Genomic DNA, 26,279 nt, shown 5'->3' with positions numbered 1-26,279 from the left:
CGAGCAGTGAATTTCAAAACACAGATTCCACCATAAAAAATACCAGGGAGGTTTTCCAATGCATCACAAGTAAGGGCACCTATTGGTAGATGGGCAAAAACAAAAACACATTGAATATCCCTTTGGGGATGGTGACGTAATTACTTTGGGTGCTGTATGAATAAACCAAGTCACTACAAAAGACACAAGCGTCCTTCCTAACTCATTTGCCAGAGGGGAAGGAAACAGTTATGGGGTTTCACCATGAGGCCAACTTTAAAAAGTCAGAGTTTAATGGCAGTGATGGGAGAAAACTGAGGATGGATCAACATTGTAGTTGCTCCACAATACGAACTTAAATTAAAGTGAAAAGTAAAGCACATATATATTCCAAAAACATCCTGTTTGCAATAAAAGGCACTAAAGTCAAAATGTGCCAAAGAAATTACATTTATGTCCTGAATTACAAAGCATAATGTTTGGAAAAGAATCCAATAAAGCGTCACTGAGTACCACTCTTCATATGTTCAAGCATGGTGGTGGCTGCATCATGTTATGGGTATGCTTCTCATCGGCAAGGACAAGGGAGGTTTTTGGGGGATAAAAATAAACAGAACAGGGCCAAGCACAGGCAAAATCCTAAATGGAAAACCTGGTTCAGTCTGCTTTCCAACAGACACTGGGTGACAAATCCACCTGTCAGCAGAACAATGACCTAAAACACAAAGGTCAAATATACACTGGAGTTGCTTTCCGAGATGACACGGAGTGGCCAAGATACAGTTGACTTAAATCTATTACCGAACAGAAACATAAAACGCAACATGTAAAGTGTTTGGTCCGATGTTTCATGAGCTGAAATAAAAGATTCAAGGAATGTTCAATACGCGACTCAAGGCTGACTCAATACACTCAAAATGTCTAAAAACATCTTCTCACTTTGTCATCATGGGGTAATGTGTGTAGATGGGTGAATAACTCAAATACATGTTTTATTAATGATGTAACAACTATAACTTGGTATCAGTCCAGTGCTATGAATACTTCCTGAAGGCAAAGTATTCATTACATTTATGTGAGCACTATAATAATATGATTACAACCCAAAAGTAAATGTGAAATGCACTCTTAACTTCACTATAACAACAATGTAGCCACTAGCCAGCGAGCAGTCATGAGCGAAGCATTGCTCCCTGGGAGTTGAAATGCACTCTGGGAATCGTAGTAGATATATATATACAATACAATTATAGACACTTTTCTGTGAACAAAGAGACTTACTGGCGAGTTAAGACACTAAATCATTTCCACAAAACGTGGTGATAATCTGAACCTTTTGCAGCATGACAACAAACCAAAACATAGTGCTTGAATGTATTTGATTTGAGAGTGTGAGAGACTGAGGGTGTTCCATCTTCCTGGGCAAACATTAGTTTTTGTCCGATATAACGAAACTTCAGTACTTTTCCGGCTCAGAAGTGTGTGAAATGCACTCATAACTTGCTATGGCATCAATATACACTGAACAAAAAATATAAATGCAATCAAGTGTTGGGCCTATGAGCTGAAAAAGCTTACTTCTTTCAAATTTTGTGCAAAAATTTGTTTACATCCCTGTTAGTGAGCATTTCTCCTTTGCCAAGATAAACCATCCACCTAACAGGTGTGGCATATCAAGAAGCTGATTAAACAGCATGATCATTACACACAGGTGCACCTTGTGCTGGGAACAATAAAAGGCCACTAAAATGTGCAGTTGTCTCACGCGACACAATGCCACAGATGTCTCAAGTTGAGGGAGCGCGCAATTGGCATGCTGACTGCAGGAATATCCATCAGAGCTGTTGCCAGAGAATTTGATGTTCATTTCTCTAGCATAAGCCCCCTGCAACATTTTTTTTCTCCAGAGAAAATGGCAGATCATCCAACCAGCCTCACAACCACTGACCACATTTAACCACGCCAGCCCAGGACCTCCACATCCAGCTTCTTCATCTTCGGGATCATCAGACCAGCCACCCGGACAAGCTGGTGAAACTGTCAGAAACGGTCTCCAGGAAGCTCGTCTCAAAGCTCGTCGCCCTCAGGTTTTGACCTGACTGTAATATGGTGTCATAAGTGACTTCAGTGGGCAAATGCTCACCTTTAGATGGCCACTGGCACGCTGGAGAAGTGTGCTCTTCGCAGATCAATATCGGCTTCAACTGTACCGGGTAGATGTCGTGTGGGCAAGCGGGTTTTCTAATGCCAACGTTGTGAACAGAGTGCCCCATGGTGGCGCTGGGGTTATGGTATGGGGCAGAATTAAGCTATGGACAACGAACACAATTGCATTTTATTGATGGCAATTTGAATCCACAGAGATACCATGACGAGATCCTGAGACCCATTGTCGTGCCATTCACACGCCCTCCATTCGTTATTGTTTCAGCATGATGATGCACAGCCCCATGTTGCAAGGATCTGTACACAATTTTCTGGAAGTTGAAAATGACCCAGTTCTTCCACGGCCAGCATTCTCACCAGATATGTCACCCATAGAGCATGTTTGGGATGCTCTGGATTGACATGTACGACAGCGTGTTCCAGTTTCCGCCAACATCTGGCAACTTCACACAGCAATTGAACAAGAGTGGGACAGTATTCCACAGCCCACAATCAACAGCCTGATCAACTCTTTTCGAAAGAGATGTGTCGCGCTGCATAAGGCAAAAGGGTGGTCACACCAGATGCTGACTGGTTTTCTGACCACGCCCCCTACTTTAAAAAAATAAGTTCTGTGATACACATTCGTTTTTTTGACGTGGTATCGTTTCCGTATCGAGTATCGCTTCCGAATAAAGTAACCCTAAGCTTGTTATTGGTCCAAATTCTGATATTGTGACAACACTAATAAACATCGTTGACATACGATTGTACCGTGTATTTCCCCTCTGGAGGAGAACACGTGTTGTGCATGGAAGGGTCAATTGGCGGGAAGAAAGCAATATAATGGATACATTGCTAATAATTTTTCTGTATCTAGTCTAGACTGCAGAAAGATGATTAAATAGGCTGTGTTTCTCTTGTCCATAGAAATACCCAGATATCACTTAGTATTTCTTTACCTTTTAAAAATGAATATTATAGACGTATCAAGTGTAGACTATTGTTCCTACTCCAAAACAATGACAATATCCATTCGGACCTTTGCCACCTAGGAAATGTGTGTGACCGAACCTTCTCGGGGTGGCAGGGTAGCCTAGTGGTTAGAGCATTGGACTAGTAGTTGCAATTTCAAACCCCCGAGCTGACAAGGTACAAATCTGTCATTCTGCCCCTGAACACGCAGTTAACCCACTGTTCCTAGGCCGTCATTGAAAATAAGAATTTGTTCTTAACCGACTTGCCGAGTTAAATAAAGGTAAAAAAATAAAAAATCCAAATACATGAGTATAGGATAGGCTAAAATATTCGGTCAAACCATGAGACATATTTTCAACGTGTTCTTCCCCCTCTCCACTCACTACTTGGTTCACACTCATTTCTTAAAACGTTGTAACTTGTAGGTCTATATTTGGGATTTGTACAGTTTGATAGGTGAAAGGCATATCCTAAAAGGCCTATTAGTTTAACATTTGCCATTGTTCATTTGTTTCTAAGTGTTATAAAATTATCATTCGTTTAAACTTCCTATTCCATTAGTATTTTTAGCAATTGTTTTGTACTCCCTTGTCGATAAAACGCAATTGTAAATTCGCCCAAACCCTAGTGTACAAGTCTGTATGCGAGTGAGTGACAGTATGGGTGTGTGGGGTATGGTGTGAGTGTGTTTGTGCAGAACTTACCCTGAGAGGCATGACCAACCCTAGTGTACAAGTCTGTATGTCAGTGAGTGACAGTATGGGTGTGTGGGGTACGGTGTGAGTGTGTTTGTGCAGAACTTACCCTGAGAGGCATGACCAACCCTAGTGTACAAGTCTGTATGTGAGTGAGTGACAGTATGGGTGTGTGGGGTACGGTGTGAGTGTGTTTGTGCAGAACTTACCCTGAGAGGCATGACCAACCCTAGTGTACAAGTCTGCATGTGAGTGAGTGACAGTATGGGTGTGTGGGGTACGGTGTGAGTGTGTTTGTGCAGAACTTACCCTGAGAGGCATGACCAACCCTAGTGTACAAGTCTGTATGTGAGTGAGTGACAGTATGGGTGTGTGGGGTACGGTGTGAGTGTGTTTGTGCAGAACTTACCCTGAGAGGCATGACCAACCCTAGTGTACAAGTCTGTATGTGAGTGAGTGACAGTATGGGTGTGTGGGGTACGGTGTGAGTGTGTTTGTGCAGAACTTAACCTGAGAGGCATGACCAACCCTAGTGTACAAGTCTGTATGTGAGTGAGTGACAGTATGGGTGTGTGGGGTACGGTGTGAGTGTGTTTGTGCAGAACTTACCCTGAGAGGCATGACCAACCCTAGTGTACAAGTCTGCATGTGAGTGAGTGACAGTATGGGTGTGTGGGGTACGGTGTGAGTGTGTTTGTGCAGAACTTACCCTGAGAGGCATGACCTCGTTGGTGACCAGGAAGAGGAGCAGGTGGAAGTCTGACACCATGTCCAGGAATACAGTCGAGGTGCACTGGGACAGGTACGTAGCTAAACTGTGGAAATCCTGTCACACATACAGGAAGGGGAAAACATAGAATATGATCAAGAATAATAACTTTCTATGATCCCCATAGCCCAGGGACTCTTAGGATGAATTGGCAGACAATCATGTGATCAGGTCAGATCGAAACAGAGAAATAATGGCTGTTGCCAAAGTAGGTTAAACAAAGTTTAAAAAAAAAAAAAACACTTCGGAACCTTCTGTATGGTAGGTCATTCTTTGACCACTGAAAGAAAACAAAAATACCAAACCTCACACATCGGAACAGCCAATTTAGCTGTTGTGTGTGTGTCAATGTGTACCTGTGTCTCTCCCAGGATATCTCTGTTCTCTATGGGAAAGCGTGGTGTGGAGCTGAAGGTATACTGGGGGTCCTTAGGGAAGGTGGTGGTTATCTGGATAGAAGGAGTGACAAACGAAGTTAACTGACTGGAACCTCTCGTCGTCTCTTGGCCCTCCCCACCTCTCCCGCTGAGCCAAGTTAAAACATCTCTGTCCTGGCACCACAATGGTGGAACCAGCTTCCCCTTGAAGATAGGACAGCCGAGTCCCTCTGCTCATTTTCTGAAAACATTTGAAACCATAACTCAAAGAATATCTTAAATGAATCCCATAGCGCTTCTCTAACTAGCAGACTGCGCTAACAGACTGGAAGAGAGTTCCATCTTGGAGAGTCCCTTTGACATCAGCGAGATGTAGAGCCAAGACAACAGATGTCAGTTGAATATGAAAACAGAGGACCACGCGACGACAACAGAGTGGAACACGAGACAGAGGAATACAAGAGAAGTAACAAAGTGCTCTCAGCTGGTGCCAGTAAATATTTGGCTAGTCCATCTAGTTCTTTATTTTCTTGGGCTCATCATTGGACAGAACAACCTCATGATAGGTTGGTGGAGTTATGGTGATTTGGATATTTCTGTATGGCGAGGAGCTGCCAATATTATTGTGGAAGGAGAAAGACATCTTTACAGCGTCGGGCAAACCTTCAGTTGAACAATTTAGTTGTTCGTAAAAACACACATAGCAACTAGAAAATGTGAAACACCTGCTAGTTAGATGGAGAATGTTAATGAGCTAATATTAAAACGGACAGACGCGTATTTCAGTTGGCTGGCCCTGCTATGAATGCTAAACTCTAAAACCTGTCCTACCACTCCTCATGTCATTGGTTGATTCCTTTCTTTAAACCTGCATAAAAACGGCAAATGTACACACCCACATGCTTTCATACTTACATCTATGATAAGGTACTCCACAGGAAGGGGCCGGGCTAAATATGTGATGTCATTGCCAAATTTATCTTTGTCCTGTTGAGGGGGATGAAGAAAAATGACAATCAATGGAGAGAAATACGACAGCTGTAACTGTTCCAATAGTTATTTGGTATTTTATTAAGATGCCCATTAGCTGTTTCTGTGGTCCACACAGTACACGAAGCATGACATAATACGGAACATTAATAGACAAGGACAGAACTACATACAATGGCACATCAATACATACACTAAATATCTAGGTCAAATAGGGGAGAGACGTTGTGCTGCGAGAGGCTTTGCTTTCTGTTTTTTGAAACCAGGTTTGCTGTTCATTTGAGCAATAGGAGACGGAAGAGCGTTCCATGGCTCTATATAATACCTACTGCGTCCTTGAATTTGTTTTGGATGAGGACAGTGAAAAGACCCCTGGTGGCATGTCTGGTGGGGTAAGTGTGTGCGTGTCAGAGCTGTGTGTGTGGAAGTTGACTAAGCAAACCATTTGGAATGTCACAACATTGTTTCTCATAAAAAAAATAACACTTAACCAAGAGAGAGTGGAATGCATATTATTTCAATTAGCCTTCTGATTACAGTGAAGAGCAAGATGTGCCGCTCTGTTCCGGGCTGCTGCAGCTTAACTAGATCTTTCCCTGCACCACTTGACCCTACGCCTGGTAAGACAAAACTAGAACCTGCACGACTTGCTTTTGAAGTGTGGTGTCCAAAAAAACAGAGCATCTGTTTATTATGGACAGACCTCTCCCCATCTTTACAACCATTGAATCTACAGTACCAGTCAAAAGTTGACACAGCTACTCGTTCCAGGGTTTCATATTTTCTACATTGTAGAATAATAGTGAAGAAATCAAAATTATGATAGAATGCATATGGAATCAGGTAGTCACCAAAAAAATAAATATATATATATATATATATATTTTTATATATTGATTTGTTTGAGATTCTTCAAAGTTGTCACCCTTTGCCTTGATGACAGCTTTGCACACACTTGGTGTTCTCTCAACCAGCTTCACCTGGAATGCATTTCAATTAATAGGTGTGCATTGTTCAAAGTTTATTAGTGGAATTTCTTTCCTTCTTAATGGGTTTGAGACAATCAGTTGTCTTGTGACAAGGTAGGGGTGGTATACAGAAGATGACCCTATTTGCTAAAAGTCCATATTTAGGCAAAAACAGCTCAAATAAGCAAAGAGAAACGATAGTCCATCATTACTTTAAGACATGAAGGTCAGTCAATACAGAATATTTCAAGAACTTAATATTAAGTGCAGTTGCAAAATCCATCAAGCGCTATGATGAAGCTGGCTCTCATGAAGACCGCCACAGGAAAGGAAGACCCAGAGTTACCTCTGCTGTAGAGGACAAGTTCATTAGAGTTAACTGCAACCTCAGACTGCAGCCCAAATAAATGATTCAGAGTTCAAGTAACAGACACATCAACTGTTCAGAGGAGACTGTGAATCAGACCGTCACGGTGAAATTTCTGCAAAGAAATCACTACTAAAGGACACCAATAAGAAGAAGAGACTTGCTTGGGCTAAGACACACAAGCAATGGACATTAGACCAGTGGAAATCTGTCCTTTCGTCTGATGAGTCCAAATGTGAGGTTTTTGGTTCCAACCGCCGTGTCTATGTGAGACGCAGAGTAGGTGAACGGAAGATCTGTGGTTCCCACTGTGAAGCATGGAGGTGGTGTGATGGTGTGTGTGTGGGGGCTTTGTTGGTGACACGGTCTGTGATTTATTTAGAATTCAAGGCACACTTAACCAGCATGTCTATCCCAGCATTCTGCAGCGATACGCCATCCTATCTTGTTTGCGCTTAGTGGGACAATCATTTGTTTTCCAACAGGACAATGACCTAACGCACCTCCAGGCTGTGTAAGGGCTATTTGACCAAAGAGAGTGATGGTGCTGCATCAGATGACCTGGCCTCCACAATCACTCAATCTCAATCCAAATGAGATGGTTTGGGATGAGTTGGACAGCAGAGTGAAGGAAAAGCAGCCAACAAGCGCTCAGCATGTGGGAACTCATTCAAGACTGTTGGAAAAGCATTCCTCGTGAAACTGGTTGAGAGAATGCCAAGAGTGTGAAAACTGTCAAGGCATAGGGTGGATTACTCTGAAGAACCTCAAATAACATATGTTGATTGGTTAACCCTTTTTTGGTTACTACATCTTCACTATCATCCTACAATGTAGAAAATAGTGAAAAGAAAAACCCTTGAATGAGTCGGTGTGTACAAACTTGACTGGTACTGTATATATGTTTGGACCATGACAGTTTACAATCTAAGGTAACGCCAAGTAATTTAGTCTCCTCAACTTGTTCAACAGCCACACCACTCATTACCAGATCCAGCTGAGGTCTACAGCGTCAGGAATGATTTGTACCAGATATAATGCTCTTAGTTTTAGAGATGTTCAGGACCAGTTTATTATTGGCCACCCATTCCAAAACAGACTGCAACTCCTTCTTAAGGGTTTCAGTGACTTCATTATCTGTGGTTGCTGACAAGTATATGGTTGAATCCTCAGCATACATGGACACACAGGGTTTGTTAAATAGCAGTGGCAGGTCATTGATAAACATAGTAACGAGGGCCAAGAGAGCTGCCATGGTACACCACACGTGACATTAGAGAAGCTTCTATTAAAGAAGAGTTATAGTCGATCGATAGATCTTTAGCCACAATATGCCATAAAAAAAAATATATATATATAACATACGTTTTCAACAGGTTATGGTCAATAATATCGAAGGAGTCACTTAAATCTAACAGTACAGCTCCCACAACCTTCTAAATATCAATTTATTTCAAACAATCATCAGTCATTTGTGTCAGTGCAGTACATGTTGAGTGCCCTTTCTCTATAAACATGCTGAAAGTCTTGTCAATTTGTTTACAGAGAAATAGCATTGTATTTGGTCAATAACAACAAAAAATTCTACAGTTTTTTTTTTAAAGAGCTGGCAGCAAGCTGATTGTTCTGCTGTTAGAACCGGTAAAACCCACTTTGCCACTCTTGGGTAGCGGAATGACTTTCGCTTCCCTCCAGGCCAGATAACTAACACCTTCCTCTAGACTCAGATTAAAGATAAGACAGACAGCTGACTTTATGGCCACTCCTACCATCCTCAGTAGCTTGCCAAGCTGTCAATGCCAGGTATAAGTATTGATCAATAATAATTCTCACCTCTCCCACACTAACTTAACAAAATTCAAACTTACAATGTTTTTCTTTTTTTTGATGCATGAATACGATCGCTGTTAGTTGTTGGCATTTCCTGCCTAAGTTTGTCACCTTCACCAATGAAGGAATCATAATCATTGAAGGAATCAAAATGAAGAAATCAATGAACCAATGAAGGAATCAAAATAACACCAAATGGTTGTGTGAGTAATAGATGATTCAATGAAAGATGAATTTGTTTTTCTGCCCATAATTTTAAAAAGTACTTCTAAGATTGTTTTCCCCCATCATTCATCTTGGCTTCATAATACAGTTATTTTTGTTGAGTTTAGTCATCATTTCTCAGTTTACAGTAAGTCAGCCAGTCAGATATGCAGCCCCCCCATCGCTTTTCCATCTCTTTCAAACAAACTGTCTCAATTTCCCATCAATCCACAGACCCTTAAGAGACTGACTGTTAGAACTGTTAGCAGGTGAATGTCTATCAATAATTAGAAGAAGCAAATTTGTCAAGTGCAGCGTCTGGAAACTCCTTATGAATCACATCAGACTAACACACACAAGAGTCACAGCAGAATCTTTTGTATGATCTCTTACACACGATTTTAGGCCCAGCTTTTGGAACATTGGCTCTCCTAGATAGATCACTGCATCTTATAGGTACAAAATAATCTTCTTCCTCTTGAGCAGACAGTTTGATTAATTAAGTATTCTGGTTCCCAAGAAAGTATACTTCTCTGTTTACATCACATACCCTATCAAGCATTTCACACATTATTTAGATAGTGACTGTCAGCACTTGGCCTATAGTAACACCTCATAATTAAAGGCTTTTAGATATGCCAAGTGAACCTGCAACCACAACACTCCAACAACATTTGACAAAAGATCTTCTCTAAGCATTTCAGGGATTTGGCTCTGAATATATACTGAACAAAAATATGAAAGCAACATGTTGTTAAGTGTTAGTCCCATGTTTCATGAACTGAAATAAAAAAAAGGGACCAAGATAAGTTCCATATGCACCAAAAGCTGATTTCGCACAAATTTGGTTCCATCCCTGTTTGTGAGCATTTCTTCTTTGCCAAGATAATCCATCCACCTGACAGGTGTGGCATATCAAGAAGCTGATTATTAAAACATTAGGATCATTACACAGGTGCACTTTATCCTGGGGACAATAAAAAGGCCACTAAAATGTGCAGTTGTCTCATATGACACAATACCACTGATGTCTCAAGTTGAGGGAACGTGCAATTGGCATGCTGACTGCATAAATGTCTACCAGAACTGTCGTCAGAGAATTTAAACGATTTCTCTACCATAAGCTGCCTCTGGTGTTGTTTTAGAAAATGTCAGTACGTCCAACCGGCCTCACAACTGCAGAGTGTAACCACACCAGCCCAGGACCTCCACATCCTACTTCTTCACCTGCGGGATGGTCTGAGACCAACAACCCAGACAGCTGATGAACCTGAGGAGTATTTCTGTCTGTAATAAAGCCCTTTTGTGGGTGAAAACTCATTCTGATCAGCTGGGCCTGGCTCCCCAGTGGGTGGGCCTAAGCACTCCCAGGTCCACCCATGGCTGCTCTCCTGCCCAGTCATGTGAAATCCATAGATTAGGGCATAATTCATTTATTTAAATTGCTTGATTTTCTTATATAACTAACTCAGTAAAAATCATTGCGTCTATATTTCAGTTTAGGGTATATATAAAAAAAAACTCTCCCGTAAGTATTCCGGTCTCTTTTAAATATGTTATATCCTGCTATTGCAACACTAAAACACTAAAATAACACATCCTAGATCTGAATTAATGAAATATTCTTAAATACTTTTTTCTTTACATAGTTGAATGTGCTGACAACAAAATCACACAAAAATGATCAATGGAAATCAAATTTATCAACCCATGGAGGTCTGGATTTGGAGTGACACTCAAAATTAAAAAGTGGAAAACCACACTACAGGCTGATCCAACTTTGATGTAATGTCCTTAAAACAAGTCCAAATGAGGCTCAGTAGTGTGTGGCCTCCACGTGCCTGTATGACCTCCCTACAACGCCTGGGCATGCTCCTGATGAGGTGGCTGGTGGTCTCCTGAGGGATCTCCTCCCAGACCTGGACTAAAGCATCCGCCAACTCCTGGACAGTCTGTGGTGCAATGTGGCGTTGGTGGACGGAGCGAGACATAATGTCCCAGATGTGCTCAATTGGATTCAGGTCTGGGGAACAGGCGGGCCAGTCCATAGCATCAATAACTTCCTCTTGCAGGAACTGCTGACATACTACAGCCACATGAGGTCTAGCATTGTCTTGCATTAGGTGGAACCCAGGGCCAACCGCACCAGCATATGGTCTCACAAGGGGTCTGAGGATCTCATCTCGGTACCTAATGGAAATCAGGCTACCTCTGGCGAGTACATGGAGGGCTGTGCGGCCCCCCAAAGAAATGCCACCCCGCACCATGACTGACCCACCGCCAAACCGGTCATGCTGGAGGATGTTGCAGGCAGCAGAACGTTCTCCACGGCGTCTCCAGACTCTTTGTCACGTCCTGCTTTCATCTGTGAAGAGCACAGGGCACCAGTGGCAAATTTGCCAATCTTGGTGTTCTCTGGCAAATGCCAAACGTCCTGCACGGTGTTGGGCTGTAAGCACAACCCCCACCTGTGGACGTCGGGCCCTCATACCACCCTCATGGAGTCTGTTTCTGACCGTTTGAGCAGACACATGCACATTTGTGGCCTGCTGGGGGTCATTTTGCAGGGCTCTGGCAGTGCTCCTCCTGCTCCTCCTTCCACAAAGGCGGAGGTAGCGATCCTGCTGCTGGGTTGTTGCCCTCCTACGGCCTCCTCCACATCTCCTGATGTACTGGCCTGTCTCCTGGTAGCGCCTCCATGCTCTGGAAACTACACTGACAGACACAGCAAACCTTCTTGCCACAGCTCGCATTGATATGCCATCCTGGATGAGCTGCACTACCTGAGCCACTTGTGTGGGTTGTAGACTCCGTCTCATGCTACCACTAGAGTGAAAGCACCGCCAGCATTCAAAAAGTGACTAAAACATCAGCCAGGAAGCATAGGAACCGAGAAGTGGTCTGTGGTCACCCCCTGCAGAACCACTCCTTTATTGGGGGTGTCTTGCAAATTGCCTATAATTTCCACCTGTTGTCTATTCCATTTGCACAACAGCATGTGAAATTTATTGTCAGTGTTGCCTCCTAAGTGGACAGTTTGATTTCACAGAAGTGTGATTGACATGGAGTTACATTGTGTTGTTTAAGTGTTCCCTTTGTTTTTTTGAGCAGTGTATTAACATGGGAAATTTTCAGCCCATCTCCTGTGTAGCCTCATACATAATATGGAAAAGAACAAACAAAGAGGAACATTCTTTTTTAAATCGTTAGTCCATTAAATCAGTTGGTGTGCTGCCGGGTTGAAGCTACAAACTCGCGGGTTCGTCTCTCATCCCTTCCAGGCTTTTGGGAGGGAGGGTGAAAATAAAAATAAGAAACCTGCACACTGCTCTGGCTCGTATCACTGCTCTGGCTCGTATCACTGCTCTGGCTCGTATCACTGCTCTTGATTAAGCTTTAAGTATTGGCCTCATGGCCGAGGGTGGACAATGAGGCTGACATAGCAGATGTAAGCAATGTCCCAACGCGCTCCGACTTTCATGGCCGGAGATAAGTTATTTTCTCTTCTGGCGCACATTTTTCAGGATAGTCCTTGGTGAGGAAGATGCACATTCCTCTCAAGTTCTTGGCTCTTTCCAGAACATCTACCTTGTCCTTGAACCTCAAGAACTTGACCACTATTGGCCTGGGCCTGTCACCTGGGTTGGTGGTGGGTTTTCTAGTCCTCTGGGCATGCTCCACCTCAAATCTTCCTGTGATCCATATTCACTTTCTCAGAGATCATTTCCCTCACTTTGTCCTCAGACTTCATCCAGGTATCATGTTGAAGATCCTGCAACTCCATCCACAACCACGTTGCCTTCATTGTCCCTCCAGATAATCTGTTTTCGCCGTCCTTGTTATCATGGATTCACATACAGGATGAGGGAGGAGCTTATGCCCTAGGCAGAGAGAGGATGAGGGAGGTGCTTATGCCCTAGGCAGAGAGAGGATGAGGGAGGAGCTTATGCCCTAGGCAGAGAGAGGATGAGGGAGGAGCTTATGCCCTAGGCAGAGAGAGGATGAGGGAGGAGCTTATGCCCTAGGCAGAGAGAGGATGAGGGAGGAGCTTATGCCCTAAACCAGGGGTTGGCAATTCTAGTCCGAGCGCATGATTGGTGCCACAGTCTTGTCCGAGCACCAGCTTACACACCTGACTCCAATAATCACCTAATCATGATCTTCAGTTTAGAAGTACATTAGTTTAATCAGCTGTGTTTGCTTGGGATGGGGGGGAAAGTGTGACACCAAATCAGGCCCTCGAGGACTGGAGATGACCACCTATGCTCGGCTACCGCCTAGTGGTTAGAGCATTGGACTAGTAACCGAAAGGTTGCAAGTTTGAATCCCCAAGCTGACAAGGTACAAATCTGTTGTTCTGCCCCTGAACAAGGCAGTTAACCCACTGTTCCTAGGCCGTCATTGTAACTAAGAATTTGTTCTTAACTGACTTGCCTAGTTAAATAAAGGTAAAATAAAAAATTAAATGCTCTAAAACAGAGAGATTAAGATCTTTGGGTTGCATTCATTCTGTCATTCTCACATTGGAAAGATGTAATGTGATGAAAACGTTTTGTTATTTCTATAAAGCAGTAATCCATTAGGTTTACCTCAGGTCCAAGCTAATACCACTTATTCACACAGAGTCCCCTTTCGGTTAACTCAATCTACTGGATGACATTTTTTTGTTCTGTTTAAATCAACATTTTGTTCCTGCCATTTTAGCCTAAAAAAAAGAAACATTAGGAGCAGTAAAAATGAGTGAAGTGGTGAGAGATTTTAGTGACTGTCTCCTTGTAACTGTACCTTGTAGAAGACGTCTGGTACGTACTGCTCTGTGCTGGACTCTTTAGCGTAGCCCAGCTCAGGGGCGTCTCGGCAGGGCAGTAGACACTCATCTCTGACCAGGGCCATGCACTGGTTAGACACCTGGTAACCCTCAAAGTGCACCTGGTTATCAGGACCACCTGCAGGGAGAGGAAGTGAGGCACACAGTCACCCTCACAGAACATCTGGAAAAAAAAAAATCACAAGACAGGCAGTCATCATCATCAAGCATGATTGATCCGTTATACAACAGTGCAGGCCCGGGATAGCCACATTATAGTCATAGAATCATGGTTGTGGTGAAATATCCACATCTCATTAATCCATGGGACAACATTTCATTCACACCCAAGTTCACATCCCAAACTTGAAGTGAGCCGTTAGGAGAATGCAGGCTAGAGGTTTGTTCTTATTACACATTAACGAAATGAGTCGGTCGGTGCAAACACTCATCATTAAAACACCCAGGTTCGAGTCCCAAAGGGCGGAGCACAATTGGCCCAGCGTCGTCCGGGCTAGGGTTGGCCATCATTGTAGAATAAGAATTTGTTCTTAACTGACTTGCTTCGCTAAATACAAAACGTTTCTAAACGTATTTTTACTATCCTCAAAGCAAAGTCCACCATGTACAGTTGAAGTCAGAAGTTTACATACACCTTCGCCAAATACATTTAAACTCAGTTTTTCACAATTCCTGACATTTAATCCTAGTAAAAATGCCCTGTTTTAGGTCAGTTTGGATCACCCCTTTGTTTTAAGAATATGAAATGTCAGAATATTAGTAGAGAGAATGATCTATTTCAGCTTTTATTTCTTCCGTCACATTCCAAGTGGGTTAGAAGTTTACATACAATCAATTAGTATTTGGTAGCATTGCCTTTAAATTGTTTAACTTGGATCAAACGTTTCAGGTAGCCTTCCACAAGCTTCCCACAATAAGGTGGGTGAATTCTGGCCCATTCCTCCTTACAGAGCTGATGTAACGGAGTCAGGTTTGTAGGCCTCCTTGCTCAGAAATGCTTTTTCAGTTCTGCCCACACATTTTCTATAGGATTGAGGTCAGGGCTTTGTGATGGCCACTCCAATACCTCGACTTTGTTGTCCTTAAGCCATTCTGCCACAACTTTCTAAGTATGCTTGGGGTTATTGTTCATTTTGAAGACCCATTTGCGACCAAGCTTTAACTTCCTGACTGATGTCTTGAGATGTTGCTTCAATATATCCACAAAGTGTCTTCCTCATGATGCCATCTATTTTGTGAAGTGCACCAGTCCCTCCTGCAGCAAAGCACCCCCACAACATGATGCTGCCACCCCCTTGCTTCATGGTTGGGATGGTGTTCTTCGGCTTGCAAGCCCCCCACCCTTTTTCGTCCAAACATAACGATGGTCATTATGGCCAAACAGTTCTATTATTGTTTCATCAGGTCAGAGGACATTTCTCCAAAAAGTATGATCTTTGTCCCCGTGTGCAGTTGTAAACGGTAGCCTGGCTTTTTAATGGCAATTTGGAGCAGTGGCTTCTTCCTTGCTGAGCGGCCTTTCAGGTTATGTCGATATAGGACTCGTTTTACTGTGGATATAGATACTTTTGTACCTGTTTCCTCCAGCATCTTCACAAGGTCCTTAGCTTATGATGGCTGCATGGTCCCATGGTGTTAATACATTTACATTTAAGTCATTTAGCAGACGCTCTTATCCAGAGCGACTTACAAATTGGTGAATTCACCTTCTGACATCCAGTGGAACAGCCACTTTACAATAGTGCATCTAAATCATTAAGGGGGGGTGGTGAGAAGGATTACTTATCTTATCCTAGGTATTCCTTGAAGAGGTGGGGTTTCAGGTGTCTCCGGAAGGTGGTGATTGACTCCGCTGTCCTGGCGTCGTGAGGGAGTTTGTTCCACCATTGGGGGCCAGAGCAGCGAACAGTTTTGACTGGGCTGAGCGGGAACTGTACTTCCTCAATGGTAGGGAGGCGAGCAGGCCAGAGGTGGATGAACGCAGTGCCCTTGCTTGGGTGTAGGGCCTGATCAGAGCCTGGAGGTACTGCGGTGCCGTTCCCCTCACAGCTCCGTAGGCAAGCACCATGGTCTTGTAGCGGATGCGAGCTTCAACTGGAAGCCAGTGGAGAGAGCGGAGGAGCGGGGTGACGTGAGAGAACTTGGGAAGGTTGAACACCAGACGGGCTGCGGCGTTCTGGATGAGTTGTAGGGGTTTAATGGCACAGGCAGGGAGCCCAGCCAACAGCGAGTTGCAGTAATCCAGACGGGAGATGACAAGTGCCTGGATTAGGACCTGCGCCGCCTCCTGTGTGAGGCAGGGTCGTACTCTGCGGATGTTGTAGAGCATGAACCTACAGGAACGGGCCACCGCCATGATGTTGGTTGAGAACGACAGGGTGTTGTCCAGGATCACGCCAAGGTTCTTAGCGCTCTGGGAGGAGGACACAATGGAGTTGTCAACCGTGATGGCGAGATCATGGAACGGGCAATCCTTCCCCGGGAGGAAGAGCAGCTCCGTCTTGCCGAGGTGATCCGTCATCCACACTGATATGTCTGCCAGACATGCAGAGATGCGATTCGCCACCTGGTCATCAGAAGGGGGAAAGGAGAAGATTAATTGTGTGTCGTCTGCATAGCAATGATAGGAGAGACCATGTGAGGTTATGACAGAGCCAAGTGACTTGGTGTATAGCGAGAATAGGAGAGGGCCTAGAACAGAGCCCTGGGGGACACCAGTGGTGAGAGCGCGTGGCGAGGAGACAGATTCTCGCCACGCCACCTGGTAGGAGCGACCTGTCAGGTAGGACGCAATCAAGCGTGGGCCGCGCCGGAGATGCCCAACTCGGAGAGGGTGGAGAGGAGGATCTGATGGTTCACAGTATCGAAGGCAGCCGATAGGTCTAGAAGGATGAGAGCAGAGGAGAGAGAGTTAGCTTTAGCAGTGCGGAGCGCCTCCGTGATACAGAGAAGAGCAGTCTCAGTTGAATGACTAGTCTTGAAACCTGACTGATTTGGATCAAGAAGGTCATTCTGAGAGAGATAGTGGGAGAGCTGGCCAAGGACGGCACGTTCAAGAGTTTTGGAGAGAAAAGAAAGAAGGGATACTGGTCTGTAGTTGTTGACATCGGAGGGATCGAGTGTAGGTTTTTTCAGAAGGGGTGCAACTCTCGCTCTCTTGAAGACGGAAGGGACGTAGCCAGCGGTCAGGGATGAGTTGATGAGCGAGGTGAGGTAAGGGAGAAGGTCCCCGGAAATGGTCTGGAGAAGAGAGGAGGGGATAGGGTCAAGCGGGCAGGTTGTTGGGCGGCCGGCCGTCACAAGAAGCGAGATTTCATCTGGAGAGAGAGGGGAGAAAGAGGTCAGAGCACAGGGTAGGGCAGTGTGAGCAGAACCAGCGGTGTCGTTTGACTTAGCAAACGAGGATCGGATGTCGTCGACCTTCTTTTCAAAATGGTTGACGAAGTCATCTGCAGAGAGGGAGGAGGGGGGGGAGGAGGATTCAGGAGGGAGGAGAAGGTGGCAAAGAGCTTCCTAGGGTTAGAGGCAGATGCTTGGAATTTAGAGTGGTAGAAAGTGGCTTTAGCAGCAGAGACAGAGGAGGAAAATGTAGAGAGGAGGGAGTGAGAGGATGCCAGGTCCGCAGGGAGGCGAGTTTTCCTCCATTTCCGCTCGGCTGCCCGGAGCTCTGTTCTGTGAGCTCGCAATGAGTCATCGAGCCACGGAGCGGGAGGGGAGGACCGAGCCGGCCTGGAGGATAGGGGACATAGAGAGTCAAAGGATGCAGAAAGGGAAGAGAGGAGGGTTGAGGAGGCAGACTCAGGAGAAAGGTTGGAGAAGGTATGAGCAGAGGGAAGAGATGATAGGATGGAAGAGGAGAGAGTAGCGGGGAGAGAGAGCGAAGGTTGGGACGGCGCGATACCATCCGAGTAGGGGCAGTGTGGGAAGTGTTGGATGAGAGCGAGAGGGAAAAGGATACAAGGTAGTGGTCGGAGACTTGGAGGGGAGTTGCAATGAGGTTAGTGGAAGAACAGCATCTAGTAAAGATGAGGTCGAGCGTATTGCCTGCCTTGTGTAGGGGGAAGGTGAGAGGGTGAGGTCAAAAGAGGAGAGGAGTGGAAAGAAGGAGGCAGAGAGGAATGAGTCAAAGGTAGACGTGGGGAGGTTAAAGTCGCCCAGGACTGTGAGAGGTGAGCCGTCCTCAGGAAAGGAGCTTATCAAGGCATCAAGCTCATTGATGAACTCTCCGAGGAACCTGGAGGGCGATAAATGATAAGGATGTTAAGCTTGAAAGGGCTGGTAACTGTGACAGCATGGAATTCAAAGGAGGCGATAGACAGATGGGTAAGGGGAGAGAGAGAGAATGACCACTTGGGAGAGATGAGGATCCCGGTGCCACCACCCCGCTGACCAGAAGCTCTCGGGGTGTGCGAGAACACGTGGGCGGACGAAGAGAGAGCAGTAGGAGTAGCAGTGTTATCTGTGGTGATCCATGTTTCCGTCAGTGCCAGGAAGTCGAAGGACTGGAGGGAGGCATAGGCTGAGATGAACTCTGCCTTGTTGGCCGCAGATCGGCAGTTCCAGAGGCTACCGGAGACCAGGGACTCCACGTGGGTCGTGCGCGCTGGGACCACCAGATTAGGGTGGCCGCGGCCACGCGGTGTGGAGCGTTTGTATGGTCTGTGCAGAGAGGAGAGAACAGGGATAGATAGACACATAGTTGACAGGGTACAGAAGAGGCTACGCTAATGCAAAGGAGATTGGAATGACAAGTGGACTACACGTCTCGAATGTTCAGAAAGTTAAGCTTACGTAGCAAGAATCTTATAGACTAAAATGATTGAAATGATACAGTACTGCTGGAGTAGGCTAGCTGGTAGTGGCTGCGATGTAGCTAACCTAGAAAATCGCTCTAGGCTAAACAATTGACTTAGATACAAAGACGGCTATGTAGCTAGCTAGCTACGATCAAACAAAACAAACCGTTGTACTGTAATAGTTACTACAGTGCTGCTATTCGGGGGCTAGCTGGCTAGCTACGTTAAGAGGACGACAATAGCTGGCCAGCTAACCTAGAAAATCGCTCTAGACTACACAATTGTCTTAGATACAAAGACGGCTATGTAGCTGGCTAGCTACGATCAAACAAATCAAACCGTTGTACTGTAATGAAGTGAAATGAAAAATGTGATACTACCTGTGGAGCGACGCAGAATGTTGACCGGGTAGTTGGAGTTCAATTCGGTAGAGGTTGGCTAGCTAGCTAGCAGCATTTCCTACGTTAAGGACGACAAATAGCTGGCTAGCTAACCTCGGTAAATTAAGATAATTAATGCATACTATTATTTGTACAGATGAACACGGTACCTTCATGTGTTTGGAAATTGCTCCCAAGGATGAACCAGACTTGTGGAGGTCTACACATTTTTTTCTGAGGTCTTGGCTGATTTCTTTTAATTTTCCCTTGATTTACATTTACATTTAAGTCATTTAGCAGACGCTCTTATCCAGAGCGACTTACAAATTGGTGAATTCACCTTCTGACATCAGTGGAACAGCCACTTTACAATAGTGCATCTAAATCATTTAAGGGGGGGTGAGAAGGATTGCTTTATCCTATCCTAGGTATTCCTTGAAGAGGTGGGGTTTCAGGTGTCTCCGGAAGGTGGTGATTGACTCCGCTGTCCTGGCGTCGTGAGGGAGTTTGTTCCACCATTGGGGGGCCAGAGCAGTGAACAGTTTTGACTGGGCTGAGCGGGAACTGTACTTCCTCAGTGGTAGGGAGCGAGCAGGCCAGAGGTGGATGAACGCAGTGCCCTTGTTTGGGTGTAGGGCCTGATCAGAGCCTGGAGGTACTGCGGTGCCGTTCCCCTCACAGCTCCGTAGGCAAGCACCATGGTCTTGTAGCGGATGCGAGCTTCAACTGGAAGCCAGTGGAGAGAGCGGAGGAGCGGGGTGACGTGAGAGAACTTGGGAAGGTTGAACACCAGACGGGCTGCGGCGTTCTGGATGAGTTGTAGGGGTTTAATGGCACAGGCAGGGAGCCCAGCCAACAGCGAGTTTCAGTAATCCAGACGGGAGATGACAAGTGCCTGGATTAGGACCTGCGCCGCTTCCTGTGTGAGGCAGGGGCGTACTCTGCGGATGTTGTAGAGCATGAACCTACAGGAACGGGCCACCGCCTTGATGTCAAGCAAAAAGGCACTGAGTTTGAAGGTACACCTCAAATTGACTCAAATGATGTCAATTAGCCTGTCAGAAGCTTCTAAAGCCATGACATAAACAGCTTGGAAAATTCCAGAAATTTAAAAGCCAGTCAACTTTGTGTATGTAAACTTCTGACCCACTGGAATTGTGATAGTGAATTATAAGCAGTCTATAAACAATTGTTGGAAAAATAACTTGTGTCATGCACAAAGTAGATGTCCTAACCGACTTGCCAAAACTATAGTTTGTTAACAAGAAATTTGTGGAGTGGTTGAAAAACGAGTTAATGACCTAAGTATTTGTAAACTTCCGACTTCAACTGTACCTACTGCTTAAAGCGAGTCAGACAACTAGGACATATCTACACCCGCTTCTGGTCTGGTAGGATTCTGTTGTAGAAGTCATTAGATGGCCTTGTTAGGTCCGTGTACCTGTGGCCACCACAGTGATAAACTTGGACCCGAAGTGTCCGTCGGGTGAGAGTCTGCAGGGGTTACACTGTTGGTTCTGGAAGTGTCCAGCCGTGATGCACTCCTCCGCACTTAGGAAGTACGAGTCCTTGTTCCTGGTGTATTTGACCGTGCCTATCCTGGTGTCCTCAGAGAGAAGGTCAGTGAAGATCCACCCCACCTTCAGTAAAGACCACATAGGAAAACTATGGTCAGCAAAGTCAAGCTCATCAAACTCCACATTGTTGGACTAAGAATATATATTATACTTTTGTCGAGTGACCTATATTCATAAGGTAATTCTCTGGTGCGGACAGCTATAGTAACATACACTGCATTCAGGAAGCATTTAGACCCCTTGACTCCCCCCCATTTTGTTACAGACTTATTCTAAACTTGATTTTTTATTGCCCCCCCCCTCCCCTCCCCCTCAATCTACAGACAATACTCCATAACGACAAAGCAAACATTTGTTTATTATTATTATTAATTTATGCCAATTTATAAATTACAAAACAGAAATATCACATTTACATAAGTATTCAGACCCTTTACTCAGCACTTTGTTGAAACACCTTTGGTAAGTACGGCCTCGAGTCTTCTTGGGTATGACACTAAAAGCTTGGCACGCCTGTATGTGGAGAGTTTCCCCCATTCTTTGCAGATCCTCTCAAGCGCTGTCAGGTTGGATGAGGAGCGTCTCCCCAGAGATGTTCGATCGGGTTCAAGTCCAGTTCATGTCCAGGCTCTGGCTGGAACACTCAAGGGCATTCAGAGACTTGTCCAAGGCCACTCCTGCGTTGTCTTGGCTGTGTGTTTAGGGTCGTTGTCCTGTTGGAAGGTGAACCTTCGCCCTAGTTTGAGGTCCTGCACTGGAGCAGGTTTTCCTCAAGGATCTCTGTACTTTGCTCTGTTCATCTTTTCCTCGATCCTGACTAGTCTCCCAGTCTCTGAAAAACATGCCCACAGCATGATGCTGCCGCCACCACCACGCTTCAACGTAGGGATGTTGCCAGGTTTCCTTCCTCTGGCTGGCCACTACCATAGAGGCCTGATTGGTGGAGTGCTGCAGAGATGGTTGGCGTTCTGGAAGGTTCTCCCAGCTCTACAGGTAAACTCCAGAGCTATGTATGAGTGACCATCGGGTCCTTCTCTCACGATTGCTCAGTTTGCCCAGGCAGCTGTGTTTTTGCGGAACTTCAATGCTGCAAGAAATGTTATGGTGCCCTTCCCCAGATGTGTCTCGACACAAATCCTGTCTCAGAGCTCTACGTACAACTCCTAAGACCCCATGGCTTGGATTGTCAACTGTGGGACATTATATCGACAAGTGTGTGCCTTTCCAAATCATGTCCAATCAAATTTAATTTACCACAGAGGGACTCCAATCAAGTTGTAGAAACATCAAGGATGATTAAATGGAAACAGGATGCACCAGAACTCAATTTTGACTCTCGTAGCATAGAGTCGGAATACTTATGCAAATAAGGTATTACGTATTTAAGAAAATCAGCAAACATTTCTAGAAACCTGTTTTCGCTTTGTCATTATGGGGTATTGTGTGTAGATTGATGAGGGAATCCATTTTTTTTTATCCCTTTTAGAATAACTCTTATATATATATATATATATATATATATATATATATATATATATACACACATATATATATATATACACACACACACACACACACAGTGCCTTGCGAAAGTATTCGGCCCCCTTGAACTTTGCGACCTTTTGCCACATTTCAGGCTTCAAACAAAGATATAAAACTATTTTTTTGTGAAGAATCAACAACAAGTGGGACACAATCATGAAGTGGAACGACATTTATTGGATATTTCAAACTTTTTTAACAAATCAAAAACTGAAAAATTGGGCGTGCAAAATTATTCAGCCCCCTTAAGTTAATACTTTGTAGCGCCACCTTTTGCTGCGATTACAGCTGTAAGTCGCTTGGGGTATGTCTCTATCAGTTTTGCACATCGAGAGACTGAAATGTTTTCCCATTCCTCCTTGCAAAAACAGCTCGAGCTCAGTGAGGTTGGATGGAGAGCATTTGTGAACAGCAGTTTTCAGTTCTTTCCACAGATTCTCAATTGGATTCAGGTCTGGACTTTGACTTGGCCATTCAAAAACACCTGGATATGTTTATTTTTGAACCATTCCATTGTAGATTTTGCCTTATGTTTTGGATCATTGTCTTGTTGGAAGACAAATCTCCGTCCCAGTCTCAGGTCTTTTGCAGACTCCATCAGGTTTTCTTCCAGAATGGTCTTGTATTTGGCTCCATCCATCTTCCCATCAATTTTAACGATCTTCCCTGTCCCTGCTGAAGAAAAGCAGGCCCAAACCATGATGCTGCCACCACCATGTTTGATAGTGGGTATGGTGTGTTCAGGGTGATGAGCTGTGTTGCTTTTACGCCAAACATAACGTTTTGCATTGTTGCCAAAAAGTTCAATTTTGGTTTCATCTGACCAGAGCACCTTCTTCCACATGTTTGGTGTGTCTCCCAGGTGGCTTGTGGCAAACTTTAAACAACACTTTTTATGGATATCTTTAAGAAATGGCTTTCTTCTTGCCACTCTTCCATAAAGGCCAGATTTGTGCAATATACAACTGATTGTTGTCCTATGGACAGAGTCTCCCAACTCAGCTGTAGATCTCTGCAGTTCATCCAGAGTGACAGAGTGATCAGGGGCCTCTTGGCTGCATCTCCGATCAGTCTTCTTCTTGTATGAGCTGAAAGTTTAGAGGGACGGCCAGGTCTTGGTAGATTTGCAGTGGTCTGATACTCCTTCCATTTCAATATTATCGCTTGCACAGTGCTCCCTGGGATGTTTAAAGCTTGGGAAATCTTTTTGTATCCAAATCTGGCTTTAAACTTCTTCACAACAGTATCTCGGACCTGCCTGGTGTGTTCCTTGTTCTTCATGATGCTCTCTGCGCTTTTAACGGACCTCTGAGACTATCACAGTGCAGGTGCATTTATACGGAGACTTGATTACACACAGGTGGATTGAATTTATCATCATTAGTCATTTAGGTCAACATTGGATCATTCAGAGATCCTCACTGAACTTCTGGAGAGAGTTTGCTGCACTGAAAGTAAAGGGGCTGAATAATTTTGCACGCCCAATTTTTCAGTTTTTGATTTGTTAAAAAAGTTTGAAATATCCAATAAATGTCATTCCACTTCATGATTGTGTCCCACTTGTTGATTCTTCACAAAAAAAATACAGTTTTATATCTTTATGTTTGAAGGCTGAAATGTGGCAAAAGGTCGCAAAGTTCAAGGGGGCCGAATACTTTCGCAAGGCAATGTGTGTGTGTGTGTGTGTGTGTATATATATATATATATAAAACAACAAAATACATATATAAAATAACATAAAACGTGGGAAAAGGGAAAGGGTCTGAATACTTCTCGAATGCACTGATTGGACGTCTTAAAATCCATGATGGATGCGTAAACTTTCTACACAACTCACACACACTATGGCCCGGGGGCACACTATGGCCCGGGGGCACACTATGGCCCGGGGGCACACTATGGCCCGAGGGCACACGGAAGCTGTTTAACGTCACTATCCTGTAAAGACTGAGGAATCGAGGGAACGCCCCATATTGATGAGTGCCTCATGACCCCAGTGGTCTATAATGATGGGCCAGTCAGACTGGACAGTAGCTGTCCTTAAAATCAAATTTCATTTGTCACAGCAGATGTTAATGCCAGTGTAGTGAAATGCTTGTGCTTCTGGTTACGACAGTGCAGTAATATCTAACAATTTCCCAACAACTACCTAATACACAAACATCCAAAGGGGTGAATGAGAATATGTACATATAAATATATGGATGAGTGATGGCCGAGTGGCATAGGTAAGGCGCAATAGGTGGTATAAAATACAGTAAATACATATGAGTAATGTAAGATATGTACACATGATTAAAGTGGCATTGTATAAAGTGACTAGTGATCCATGAGTTAAAGTGGCCAGTGATTGGGTCTCCATGTAGGCAGCAGCCTCGGAGTTGGTGATTGCTGTTTAGCAGTCTGATGGACTTGAGATATAAGCTGTTCCCCTACACCTGTTCCCAGATGTTCCCCTACACCTGTTCCCAGATGTTCCCCTACACCTGTTCCCAGATGTTCCCCTACACCTGTTCCCAGATGTTCCCCTACACCTGTTCCCAGATGTTCCCCTACACCTGTTCCCAGATGTTCTCCTACACCTGTTCCCAGATGTTCTCCTACACCTGTTCCCAGATGTTCTCCTACACCTGTTCCCAGATGTTCTCCTACACCTGTTCCCAGATGTTCTCCTACACCTGTTCCCAGATGTTCTCCTACACCTGTTCCCAGATGTTCTCCTACACCTGTTCCCCCTGAGAGACGGGGTACGACCCAGATGTTCTTCTATACCTGTTCCCAGTGAGTGAAGGGGGTACGACCCAGATGAAGGGTTGTACATGGAAAAGGATACTACCCCTCCGATGCTGTGATACATTGTGACATCACAATACAAATGTGGCACTAAGTCAGCTGGACACGTATTGAAGAGCACAATAGGTTAGAGATATGAGGGTACTAGGCAGAATCCAAATCTGGATCAGGGAAAGGATATGGGAAAAAATAAATAAAAGTCCATATTTTTAGCTAGTGGTGTCGGCTAACCTTGCGCAGGCCCAGCTTGGCTGCAATCTCCTCCACGGCTGCAGCTTTAGGGTCCTCTACCAGCTCAAGACTGTTCTGGGTGGCAATCTGATGGACAGAGGAATTCACAAGAGCTTAAATTCAACCAACTAAATCAAACACATCTAGGTTAAACATTTCTTTAAAAACAAAGTACACAAGCTTAAAGTAGTTTCCAATAGCCTAATAAATAAATATATGTCACATTCAAAAGTGTGGGGTCAATTGAAAATAAAGCACATTTCTAAAAACAAGGAAATTTTTTGTCCATTTAAAATAACATCAAATTGATCAGCAATACAATGTAGACATTGTTAATGTTGTAAATAACTATTGTAGCTGGAAACGGCAGATTTTTTAGGGAATATCTACATAGGCCCATTATCAGCAACCATCAGTCCTGTGTTCCAATGTCACGTTGTGTTTGACTTTTAAAATTATAAAATTGGATAAGCTAACTGATCATTAGAAAACCCTTTTGCAATTATGTTAGCACAACTGAAAACTGTTGTTCTGATTAAAGAAGCAATAAAACTGGCCATATTTAGACTAGTTAAATATCTGGAGCATCAGCATTTGTGGGTTTGATTACAGGCAGAAGCAAAGACCTTTCTTCTTAAACTCATCAGTCTATTCTTGTTCTGCGAAATGAAGGCTATTCCATGCGAGAAATTGCCAAGAAACTGAAGATCTCGTACAACGCTGTGACCTACTCCCTTCACAGAACTGCGCAAACTGACTCTATCCAGAATATAAAGAGGAGTGGGAGGCCCCGGTGCACAACTGAGCAAGAGGACAAGTACATTAGAGTG

At 44.4% G+C, this 26,279-nt stretch overlaps 1 protein-coding gene across 1 annotated transcript in view; it reads right to left on the bottom strand.

The window, feature by feature from the left end:
• LOC135523396 (nuclear protein localization protein 4 homolog) overlaps positions 1-26,279 on the bottom strand; it is a 38,075-nt gene that overhangs the window by 1,860 nt on the left and 9,936 nt on the right. The window contains exons 10-15 of the mRNA XM_064950038.1: positions 25,450-25,536; positions 20,748-20,946; positions 14,088-14,248; positions 5,859-5,930; positions 4,923-5,015; positions 4,507-4,623 (exon numbers count right to left, since the gene is read on the bottom strand). Of these exons, the coding sequence (XP_064806110.1) occupies positions 4,507-4,623; positions 4,923-5,015; positions 5,859-5,930; positions 14,088-14,248; positions 20,748-20,946; positions 25,450-25,536 (729 nt within the window). The remainder of the gene's footprint in view (positions 1-4,506; positions 4,624-4,922; positions 5,016-5,858; positions 5,931-14,087; positions 14,249-20,747; positions 20,947-25,449; positions 25,537-26,279) is intronic.

The sequence above is a fragment of the Oncorhynchus masou genome, chromosome 31, assembly GCF_036934945.1.
Source record: "Oncorhynchus masou masou isolate Uvic2021 chromosome 31, UVic_Omas_1.1, whole genome shotgun sequence".
Taxonomy (NCBI): domain Eukaryota; kingdom Metazoa; phylum Chordata; class Actinopteri; order Salmoniformes; family Salmonidae; genus Oncorhynchus; species Oncorhynchus masou.
The sequence above is the reverse complement of the archived record's forward strand: the minus strand, read 5'-3'. Positions and strand labels throughout refer to the sequence as shown.